This window comes from Salvelinus fontinalis, chromosome 40, assembly GCF_029448725.1.
Source record: "Salvelinus fontinalis isolate EN_2023a chromosome 40, ASM2944872v1, whole genome shotgun sequence".
In the NCBI taxonomy this organism is placed as follows: Eukaryota; Metazoa; Chordata; class Actinopteri; order Salmoniformes; family Salmonidae; genus Salvelinus; species Salvelinus fontinalis.
In genome coordinates, this window is record NC_074704.1 from 30,558,105 (window position 1) to 30,570,186 (window position 12,082).

The following is a 12,082-nucleotide window of genomic DNA, read 5'->3' on the forward strand; positions in this document are numbered from 1 at the left end:
CCACCTGACTATAGGCCACAGGCCCCTGTGCTGTTCCACCTGACTATAGGCCACAGGCCCCTTCCTGTTCCACCTGACTATAGGCCACAGGCCCCTTCTTGTTCCACCTGACTATAGGCCACAGGCCCCTTCCTGTTCCACCTGACTATAGGCCACAGGCCCCTTCCTGTTCCACCTGACTGTAGGCCACAGGCCCCTGTGCTGTTCCACCTGACTATAGGCCACAGGCCCCTGTGCTGTTCCACCTGACTATAGGCCACAGGCCCCTTCCTGTTCCACCTGACTATAGGGCACAGGCCCCTGTGCTGTTCCACCTGACTATAGGCCACAGGCCCCTGTGCTGTTCCACCTGACTATAGGCCACAGGCCCCTTCCTGTTCCACCTGACTATAGACCACAGGCCCCTTCCTGTTCCATCTGACTATAGGCCACAGGCCCCTGTGCTGTTCCACCTGACTATAGGCCACAGGCCCCTGTGCTGTTCCACCTGACTATAGACCACAGGCCCCTTCCTGTTCCACCTGACTATAGGCCACAGGCCCCTGTGCTGTTCCACCTGACTATAGGCCACAGGCCCCTGTGCTGTTCCACCTGACTATAGGCCACAGGCCCCTGTGCTGTTCCACCTGACTATAGGCCACAGGCCCCTGTGCTGTTCCACCTGACTATAGGCCACAGGCCCCTTCCTGTTCCACCTGACTATAGGCCACAGGCCCCTTTGCTGTTCCACCTGACTATAGGCCACAGGCCCCTGTGCTGTTCCACCTGACTATAGGCCAGAGGCCCCTGTGCTGTTCCACCTGACTATAGGCCACAGGCCCCTGTGCTGTTCCACCTGACTATAGGCCACAGGCCCCTGTGCTGTTCCACCTGACTATAGGCCACAGGCCCCTGTGCTGTTCCACCTGACTATAGGCCACAGGCCCCTGTGCTGTTCCACCTGACTATAGGCCACAGGCCCCTGTGCTGTTCCACCTGACTATAGGCCACAGGCCCCTTCCTGTTCCACCTGACTATAGGCCACAGGCCCCTGTGCTGTTCCACCTGACTATAGGCCACAGGCCCCTGTGCTGTTCCACCTGACTATAGGCCACAGGCCCCTGTGCTGTTCCACCTGACTATAGGCCACAGGCCCCTGTGCTGTTCCACCTGACTATAGGCCACAGGCCCCTGTGCTGTTCCACCTGACTATAGGCCACAGGCCCCTGTGCTGTTCCACCTGACTATAGGCCACAGGCCCCTGTGCTGTTCCACCTGACTATAGGCCACAGGCCCCTGTGCTGTTCCACCTGACTATAGGCCACAGGCCCCTGTGCTGTTCCACCTGACTATAGGCCACAGGCCCCTGTGCTGTTCCACCTGACTATAGGCCACAGGCCCCTGTGCTGTTCCACCTGACTATAGGCCACAGGCCCCTGTGCTGTTCCACCTGACTATAGGCCACAGGCCCCTGTGCTGTTCCACCTGACTATAGGCCACAGGCCCCTGTGCTGTTCCACCTGACTATAGGCCACAGGCCCCTGTGCTGTTCCACCTGACTATAGGCCACAGGCCCCTGTGCTGTTCCACCTGACTATAGGCCACAGGCCCCTGTGCTGTTCCACCTGACTATAGGCCACAGGCCCCTGTGCTGTTCCACCTGACTATAGGCCACAGGCCCCTGTGCTGTTCCACCTGACTATAGGCCACAAGCCCCTGTGCTGTTCCACCTGACTATAGGCCACAGGCCCCTGTGCTGTTCCACCTGACTATAGGCCACAGGCCCCTGTGCTGTTCCACCTGACTATAGGCCACAGGCCCCTGTGCTGTTCCACCTGACTATAGGCCACAGGCCCCTGTGCTGTTCCACCTGACTATAGGCCACAGGCCCCTTCCTGTTCCACCTGACTATAGGCCACAGGCCCCTGTGCTGTTCCACCTGACTATAGGCCACAGGCCCCTGTGCTGTTACACCTGACTATAGGCCACAGGCCCCTGTGCTGTTACACCTGACTATAGGCCACAGGCCCCTGTGCTGTTACACCTGACTATAGGCCACAGGCCCCTGTGCTGTTCCACCTGACTATAGGCCACAGGCCCCTGTGCTGTTCCACCTGACTATAGGCCACAGGCCCCTGTGCTGTTCCACCTGACTATAGGCCACAGGCCCCTTTGCTGTTCCACCTGACTATAGGCCACAGGCCCCTTTGCTGTTCCACCTGACTATAGGCCACAGGCCCATGTGCTGTTCCACCAGACTGTAGGCCACAGGCCCCTTCATGTTCCACCTGACTATAGGCCACAGGCCCCTTCCTGTTCCACCTGACTATAGGCCACAGGCCCCTTCCTGTTCCACCTGACTGTAGGCCACAGGCCCCATCCTGTTCCACCTGACTGTAGGCCACAGGCCCCATCCTGTTCCACCTGACTATAGGCCACAGGCCCCTGTGCTGTTACACCTGACTATTGGCCACAGGCCCCTGTGCTGTTACACCTGACTATAGGCCACAGGCCCCTTCCTGTTCCACTTGACTATAGGCCACAGGCCCCTTCCTGTTCCACCTGACTATAGGCCACAGGCCCCTTCCTGTTCCACCTGACTATAGGCCACAGGCCCATGTGCTGTTCCACCTGACTATAGGCCACAGGCCCCTGTGCTGTTCCACCTGACTATAGGCCACAGGCCCCTGTGCTGTTCCACCTGACTATAGGCCACAGGCCCCTGTGCTGTTCCACCTGACTATAGGCCACAGGCCCCTGTGCTGTTCCACCTGACTATAGGCCACAGGCCCCTTCCTGTTCCACCTGACTATAGGCCACAGGCCCCTTCCTGTTCCACCTGACTATAGGCCACAGGCCCCTGTGCTGTTCCACCTGACTATAGGCCACAGGCCCCTGTGCTGTTCCACCTGACTATAGGCCACAGGCCCCTGTGCTGTTCCACCTGACTATAGGCCACAGGCCCCTGTGCTGTTCCACCTGACTATAGGCCACAGGCCCCTTTGCTGTTCCACCTGACTATAGGCCACAGGCCCCTTTGCTGTTCCACCTGACTATAGGCCACAGGCCCCTGTGCTGTTCCACCAGACTGTAGGCCACAGGCCCCTTCATGTTCCACCTGACTATAGGCCACAGGCCCCTTCCTGTTCCACCTGACTATAGGCCACAGGCCCCTTCCTGTTCCACCTGACTGTAGGCCACAGGCCCCATCCTGTTCCACCTGACTGTAGGCCACAGGCCCCATCCTGTTCCACCTGACTGTAGGCCACAGGCCGCTTCCTGTTCCACCTGACTATAGGCCACAGGCCCCTTCCTGTTCCACCTGACTATAGGCCACAGGCCCCTTCCTGTTCCACTTGACTATAGGCCACAGGCCCTGTGCTGTTCCACCTGACTATAGGCCACAGGCCCCTGTGCTGTTCCACCTGACTATAGGCCACAGGCCCTGTGCTGTTCCACCTGACTATAGGCCACAGGCCCCTTCCTGTTCCACCTGACTGTAGGCCACAGGCCCCTTCCTGTTCCACCTGACTATAGGCCACAGGCCCCTTCCTGTTCCACCTGACTGTAGGCCACAGGCCCCTTCCTGTTCCACCTGACTATAGGCCACAGGCCCCTGTGCTGTTCCACCTGACTATAGGCCACAGGCCCCTTCCTGTTCCACCTGACTGTGGGCCACAGGCCCCTGTGCTGTTCCACCTGACTATAGGTCACAGGCCCCTGTGCTGTTCCACCTGACTATAGGCCACAGGCCCCTGTGCTGTTCCACCTGACTATAGGCCACAGGCCCCTTCCTGTTCCACCTGACTATAGGCCACAGGCCCCTTCTTGTTCCACCTGACTATAGGCCACAGGCCCCTTCCTGTTCCACCTGACTATAGGCCACAGGCCCCTTCCTGTTCCACCTGACTGTAGGCCACAGGCCCCTGTGCTGTTCCACCTGACTATAGGCCACAGGCCCCTGTGCTGTTCCACCTGACTATAGGCCACAGGCCCCTTCCTGTTCCACCTGACTATAGGGCACAGGCCCCTGTGCTGTTCCACCTGACTATAGGCCACAGGCCCCTGTGCTGTTCCACCTGACTATAGGCCACAGGCCCCTTCCTGTTCCACCTGACTATAGACCACAGGCCCCTTCCTGTTCCATCTGACTATAGGCCACAGGCCCCTGTGCTGTTCCACCTGACTATAGGCCACAGGCCCCTGTGCTGTTCCACCTGACTATAGACCACAGGCCCCTTCCTGTTCCACCTGACTATAGGCCACAGGCCCCTGTGCTGTTCCACCTGACTATAGGCCACAGGCCCCTGTGCTGTTCCACCTGACTATAGGCCACAGGCCCCTGTGCTGTTCCACCTGACTATAGGCCACAGGCCCCTGTGCTGTTCCACCTGACTATAGGCCACAGGCCCCTTCCTGTTCCACCTGACTATAGGCCACAGGCCCCTTTGCTGTTCCACCTGACTATAGGCCACAGGCCCCTGTGCTGTTCCACCTGACTATAGGCCAGAGGCCCCTGTGCTGTTCCACCTGACTATAGGCCACAGGCCCCTGTGCTGTTCCACCTGACTATAGGCCACAGGCCCCTGTGCTGTTCCACCTGACTATAGGCCACAGGCCCCTGTGCTGTTCCACCTGACTATAGGCCACAGGCCCCTGTGCTGTTCCACCTGACTATAGGCCACAGGCCCCTTCCTGTTCCACCTGACTATAGGCCACAGGCCCCTGTGCTGTTCCACCTGACTATAGGCCACAGGCCCCTGTGCTGTTCCACCTGACTATAGACCACAGGCCCCTTCCTGTTCCACCTGACTATAGGCCACAGGCCCCTGTGCTGTTCCACCTGACTATAGGCCACAGGCCCCTGTGCTGTTCCACCTGACTATAGGCCACAGGCCCCTGTGCTGTTCCACCTGACTATAGGCCACAGGCCCCTGTGCTGTTCCACCTGACTATAGGCCACAGGCCCCTGTGCTGTTCCACCTGACTATAGGCCACAGGCCCCTGTGCTGTTCCACCTGACTATAGGCCACAGGCCCCTGTGCTGTTCCACCTGACTATAGGCCACAGGCCCCTGTGCTGTTCCACCTGACTATAGGCCACAGGCCCCTGTGCTGTTCCACCTGACTATAGGCCACAGGCCCCTGTGCTGTTCCACCTGACTATAGGCCACAGGCCCCTGTGCTGTTCCACCTGACTATAGGCCACAGGCCCCTGTGCTGTTCCACCTGACTATAGGCCACAGGCCCCTGTGCTGTTCCACCTGACTATAGGCCACAGGCCCCTGTGCTGTTCCACCTGACTATAGGCCACAGGCCCCTGTGCTGTTCCACCTGACTATAGGCCACAGGCCCCTGTGCTGTTCCACCTGACTATAGGCCACAGGCCCCTGTGCTGTTCCACCTGACTATAGGCCACAAGCCCCTGTGCTGTTCCACCTGACTATAGGCCACAGGCCCCTGTGCTGTTCCACCTGACTATAGGCCACAGGCCCCTGTGCTGTTCCACCTGACTATAGGCCACAGGCCCCTGTGCTGTTCCACCTGACTATAGGCCACAGGCCCCTGTGCTGTTCCACCTGACTATAGGCCACAGGCCCCTTCCTGTTCCACCTGACTATAGACCACAGGCCCCTTCCTGTTCCATCTGACTATAGGCCACAGGCCCCTATGCTGTTCCACCTGACTATAGGCCACAGGCCCCTGTGCTGTTCCACCTGACTATAGACCACAGGCCCCTTCCTGTTCCACCTGACTATAGGCCACAGGCCCCTGTGCTGTTCCACCTGACTATAGGCCACAGGCCCCTGTGCTGTTCCACCTGACTATAGGCCACAGGCCCCTGTGCTGTTCCACCTGACTATAGGCCACAGGCCCCTTCCTGTTCCACCTGACTATAGGCCACAGGCCCCTTTGCTGTTCCACCTGACTATAGGCCACAGGCCCCTGTGCTGTTCCACCTGACTATAGGCCAGAGGCCCCTGTGCTGTTCCACCTGACTATAGGCCAGAGGCCCCTGTGCTGTTCCACCTGACTATAGGCCACAGGCCCCTGTGCTGTTCCACCTGACTATAGGCCACAGGCCCCTGTGCTGTTCCACCTGACTATAGGCCACAGGCTCCTGTGCTGTTCCACCTGACTATAGGCCACAGGCCCCTTCCTGTTCCACCTGACTATAGGCCACAGGCCCCTGTGCTGTTCCACCTGACTATAGGCCACAGGCCCCTGTGCTGTTCCACCTGACTATAGACCACAGGCCCCTTCCTGTTCCACCTGACTATAGGCCACAGGCCCCTGTGCTGTTCCACCTGACTATAGGCCACAGGCCCCTGTGCTGTTCCACCTGACTATAGGCCACAGGCCCCTGTGCTGTTCCACCTGACTATAGGCCACAGGCCCCTGTGCTGTTCCACCTGACTATAGGCCACAGGCCCCTGTGCTGTTCCACCTGACTATAGGCCACAGGCCCCTGTGCTGTTCCACCTGACTATAGACCACAGGCCCCTTCCTGTTCCACCTGACTATAGGCCACAGGCCCCTGTGCTGTTCCACCTGACTATAGGCCACAGGCCCCTGTGCTGTTCCACCTGACTATAGGCCACAGGCCCCTTCCTGTTCCACCTGACTATAGGCCACAGGCCCCTTTGCTGTTCCACCTGACTATAGGCCACAGGCCCCTGTGCTGTTCCACCTGACTATAGGCCAGAGGCCCCTGTGCTGTTCCACCTGACTATAGGCCAGAGGCCCCTGTGCTGTTCCACCTGACTATAGGCCAGAGGCCCCTGTGCTGTTCCACCTGACTATAGGCCACAGGCCCCTGTGCTGTTCCACCTGACTATAGGCCACAGGCCCCTGTGCTGTTCCAACTGACTATAGGCCACAGGCCTCTTCCTGTTCCACCTGACTATAGGCCACAGGCCCCTTCCTGTTCCACCTGACTAAAGGCCACAGGCCCCTGTGCTGTTTCAACATGTCATTGAAGATGCTCCAAAGATTTTTTACTATCATTCTTCATGTCATTTATCTGTTTCATAGTGTAGTTTCTTCTTCTTTTTATTTAGTCACATGATTTCTCAATTTGCAATACGTTTGCCAATCAGTTATACAGCCAGACCTATTTGCCATCTCTTTAGCCTCTTCATCATACCATTTTTTAATTCCTTTTCAATCCACGTGGATTTAACAGTGTTTACAGTAATATTCTTAAATGGGTGCATGCTTATTAGTAACTGGGATAAGCATTTTCAAATGTGTCAAGGGCAGCGTCTGGTTGCTCATCATTACACACCACGGACCAAAAAATATTATTTACATCAACAACATAGGAATCACTATAAAACTTATTGTATGACCTCTTTTACACACTAATAGGCCCAGCCTTTGGAACTGTGGTTTTCCTAGACATGGCTACTATATTGTGATCACTACATCTGATGGATCTGGATACTGCTTTCAAACACATTTCTGCAGCATTAGTAAAGATATGATCAAAACATGATAATTTCATTCCTCTACTGTTTGTAACTACCCTGGTAGGTTGACTGATAACCTGAACCAGGTTGACAGCACAGGTTACAGTTTGAAGCTTTCTCTTGAGTGGGCAGCCTGATCACAGCTTTCCTCCAGTATTAGTTAATTAATTAACAGTGTCTTGAGTTTAGTTTGCCTGTTCAACAGTCTTATTTGGGGGTTTGACTGGGACAGACAATGTAACATCCATAATGTTTTAAGGAAAAGTTTTTGTAAAACAAGCACCTTACATTGGATCATCTTTTAACTTTCTCTCTAAAGCTAACGTTCATCAAGGTTTTATGGTCTATTGGTTTCTCTCTTTTCATTGGCAGAATCCTTTTTCAGTGTTATGATATTCATAACATCCATATCCACCAGTCCATCTTCCTGTCAACTAACAGAACTCTGCTGGTTGTCCTGGTAACAGATACCAGTCTATCTTCCTGTCAACCAACAGAACTCTGCTGGTTGTCCTGGTAACAGATACCAGTCTATCTTCCTGTCAACTAACAGAACTCTGCTGGTTGTCCTGGTAACAGATTCCAGTGGGCAGATCTATTTAATTTGTTCAAACTAAACTTCAGCACTTACTTTCATGAGTCAAATCTGATCCTTTCTTCTCTCCTCCTCCTCTCACAGTTCCACTCAGCCCCGTTGTTTTCCTGCAGTCCACCAGCAGCACAGACAACCTCTTCATACCCAGCAGTAAGGTGCTACCGGGAGAGGCACCACACACGGACTCCGGGAGGGCCGAAGGGCTAGCGTTGTCCTGGTAACCATAAAGAGGGGACACAGACACATATCATTATGGATGCTGAAGCCACTGTTGTCATAAAGTGCTTTACAGACACCCAGCCCAGACCCTGATAGAGCAAGCTGTATGCTACACCAGACCAAGCTGTACCATCTGGTGTTCTGATCTGGAGAGATTCTTCTCTGCCTCGTCAGCATCAGGATGTTGTTGAGGCTCCCCAGAGGATCCACGATAGTCACGTCTCTCTCCTGTGTGAACGAGAACAGCAAACAGACGGTAAACTTATGACCATCTATTACAATCAAGAGGCATGAATATGTCTAAAATGGCCTTTTTCATCATGATTTTGTCAAATATTGTTTGTGTTGCAAATGTATAGGGTCAATTCCACAAAATGGGTGCCTTTAACATCCCTTTGATATTTTAAGTAGATTTCAAAAGCCTGTTATACTAGATGAGGTGAACTTTAATGTAGACCACATGGAGAATGAGAATTCAATACATCGAAGTCCCAAAAACATATGTACCAATGGCAGATTGCACCTTAAACAATTCCTACAGTACTGAACAACATATTTAAGTGTAGAACTTCAGTAGAATGTCCCTTTAAAACCACACATTAGTTCAACAAGTTTTTTTTGTTTTTTTCAAAAACTGCAGTTTGTGCCCCCGTTTTTAAGACAGTACTCACTGGTTGTAATCTGATCTTCAGCCTCCTCCTTTTTCACTCCCAAAACGTCTTCCTCCTCTTTTATTGAGATAGCCTCATCTTCCTCTTTTACTCTAAAAGGTTCTTCCGCTTCTTTCACTACATTCTCTTCTTTCAATGTTATGGCATCTTCCTCCTTTTTGATTCTGAAAGCTTCTACCTCCTCCTCTTCCACTTTGACAACCTCTCTCCCATCTTCCTCTTTCACTGTAATATCATCCTCTTCTTTCAATGTGATAGCATCCTCTTCCTCTTCTTTCATTCTGAAAGCTTCTTCCTCTCCTTTCATCAGAGCTTCTTTCTCCGTCGAGCTTAGTGAACTCATGCTCCGGTCGATTAGCCTAGTGCGTTATCAATTTACCACATTTGCTAATTTAACAAGCAAATTACATTTAAATGGACTAGTAGACAAGTAAATAGAATTATATTCAAAACACTAAGAGTAAAATACACAAGATTGGTCTAAAGCGCTTCAATGTTTCGGTTTTATGTTCGCTAGCAAACCACCACGTTGGTTGAATCAGAAGCCTTTTGTCGCTGTTGAAGAAGCCTCCAGTTCCGTCCACTAGATTATACGTCACGCAAGCAGCATTACCTGAAAGACTCAAATCGACATCTGCTGACTAGAGTGGGTAACGCAGATTGGAAAGCCTAAAACCCCAACTCAGCATCTTAACTCATCAATATGTTTTTTAAAAGACAGCTTAACATCAGATACACCATATAAGGTACATACTATATACTTCAATCATTATAACCATTTTTGTTCACTCTAGAAAACAATATATACTTAGTATTACACAGATTCAATAATAATTTAAGGTCAGTAAAGGTTTTCTGTAAAATAATGACAGCATACTGTAGTTCAGATAGAGACTGATCAGCAGGGTGGGCAATATAGTACACAACTGTATCGTCTGCATACAGATGCAGGTAGCAGTTTATTTTGACAAAACAATATTGTTAATGTATACAATATAGTTGTTTATTATACATTATAACATATAACACAATGCCTAGGAACTAAAGAATTATATGCAACATTTGACACACAAAAGTACTCGTTACATTTTGAATGCTAACTATTCAAATTCACACACTTATTAAGAGAATATACGTGGTCATTTCCTACTACCTCTGATCTGGCAGACTCACTAAACACAAATACATCGTTCGAAAACAAGAAAATGGTACCGTCTGCTTTGCTTAATAGAAGGAATTTGAAGTAATTTATACTTTAACTTTTAATAATTAAAATATTAATAAAATCATAATATTTAGAACCAAATATTTTAGACTTTTACTCAAGTAGTATTTTATTGGGTGACTTTCAATGAACTTTCTTAAGGTATCTTACATTACATACATTTACTCCTGAAGTATAACATGTGGATACTTTTTCCAGTCAAAAGTTTGGACACACCTACTCATTCAAGGGATTGTCTTTATTTGGGCGGCGAACAATTGGCCCAACGTCGTCTGGGTTTGGCCGGGGTAATTGTATATATGAATTTCTTCTTAACTAACTTGCCTAGTTAAAGATTACACACACACACACCACACTGTCCAAAGTTATTTTGTTGGCATTTACATATGTCCCCATTACCAGTAAAACATAATCAAAACCTATTTCTTTCACTTACTTTTGTGGCGTCATTACGTCATCTACTTACATTATATAGGTATGCACCTCAGCTTTGACATCAATTTAGCACATCGGCGGTAAACTATATATCGGGCTGATGCCGATGTTAGCAAATATCGTCCGATTCCGATATGCTCACCAATATATCGTCCATCCCTACCAAATATCACTTGATTATCAGAGGGGTGTATTATGACATCATATAGAACTACTCAGACATTCCAAATATCACTTGATTATCAGAGGGATGTATTATGACATCATATAGAACTACTCAGACATTCCAAATATCACTTGATTATCAGAGGGATGTATTATGACATCATATAGAACTACTCAGACATTCCAAATCAGGCTTCATCCATATCATGAAGGTGGACATTGATCCAACCATTTCCAAAGTAATGACGGGGCTGATGGAAACAGGCTAAGCCTGTACACTTTTATAAATGCCGACAGACGATCTGTTATTTCGTTTGACATGGTGGGGTCTTTTTGTGTCATTAAAAATGTATAAACGAGAAATGGCGGCATTAATCCTTTATGCGCAAATATTGATTTAATAACGATCAAATCTTAGTTAACTTGGAGTCACGTGATGATATGTTGTGTGGTCCTCCCTCTACGACTTGGGAACCCATGTAGTTTATTAGGCTACAGATGAAATAAGTTATGAACTTCACAGGGTGGTGAAACTGCATGTGATGAGCTTGATGCTCCTTTCCAATACATTTTGAGGGTCTTATTCTGGTGACATGATGATTGATGCTTGGTTGCCATTTGACAAATAAAATAATATCTCTCTCATCCATAATAATCTCAACATGTAGGTAGCCTACCAGCACTGTATATGTGAGCTGCTGACTACAGTGCACGAGACAAGAGCACGTTTTCTATTTTACACAAGTTTTTAAAACCATCAGTGGAGTTGAAAATGTGATGGAAACCAATTTAACTTGTATTTTTCATTCGGTACATGGGAATTTAACAGCAAACGTTATTTTTCTTGTGCACTACGTCATAACGCAAAGCCTTTTATCCACAATAAGTCTGTTTGATGCAAACATTTCTGATTGGAAAATGTGTATATTGTTTCATGCAGATTTGAGAATATTCACATGGAAATCTGGCACAAATTGCATGGAAACTTAGCAACGAAGGTGGATATTGATCCAACACCTGCTACTTATTCAAACCAGCCCACTGGGCACAGACGTCAGCTCAACATCTAGTTTCTATTTACATTTCTTTGATTCGTCAACTAAAGTGAATTCAACATTAAATCAACACAAAATGTCACCTGTCATTGGATTTAGGTTGCCAGTTCGTGAAAAATTAAAAATACCTGATGTTCATGGCTTTTTACAAATCCAATCAGTTTCCCACATTGATCAAACATCATCACATGGATTTGTTTTGTTGAAATGACATGGAAACAAAGTTTATTCAACCAGTGGGAGGCTTGTAAATGACCCCAGGAAAAT

At 50.0% G+C, this 12,082-nt stretch overlaps 1 protein-coding gene across 1 annotated transcript in view; it reads right to left on the bottom strand.

Annotated features, from left to right (window-relative positions):
• The window catches only part of LOC129839759 (gastrula zinc finger protein XlCGF26.1-like), a 125,621-nt gene extending 116,087 nt beyond the window's left edge, over nt 1–9,534 (bottom strand). Inside the window, exons 1-3 of the mRNA XM_055907391.1 lie at nt 8,936–9,534; nt 8,395–8,492; nt 8,082–8,259 (exon numbers count right to left, since the gene is read on the bottom strand). Coding sequence (XP_055763366.1) covers nt 8,082–8,259; nt 8,395–8,492; nt 8,936–9,278 — 619 coding nt within the window. The 5' untranslated portion in view covers nt 9,279–9,534. The remainder of the gene's footprint in view (nt 1–8,081; nt 8,260–8,394; nt 8,493–8,935) is intronic.
• Nucleotides 9,535–12,082: the final 2,548 nt, after the last annotated feature.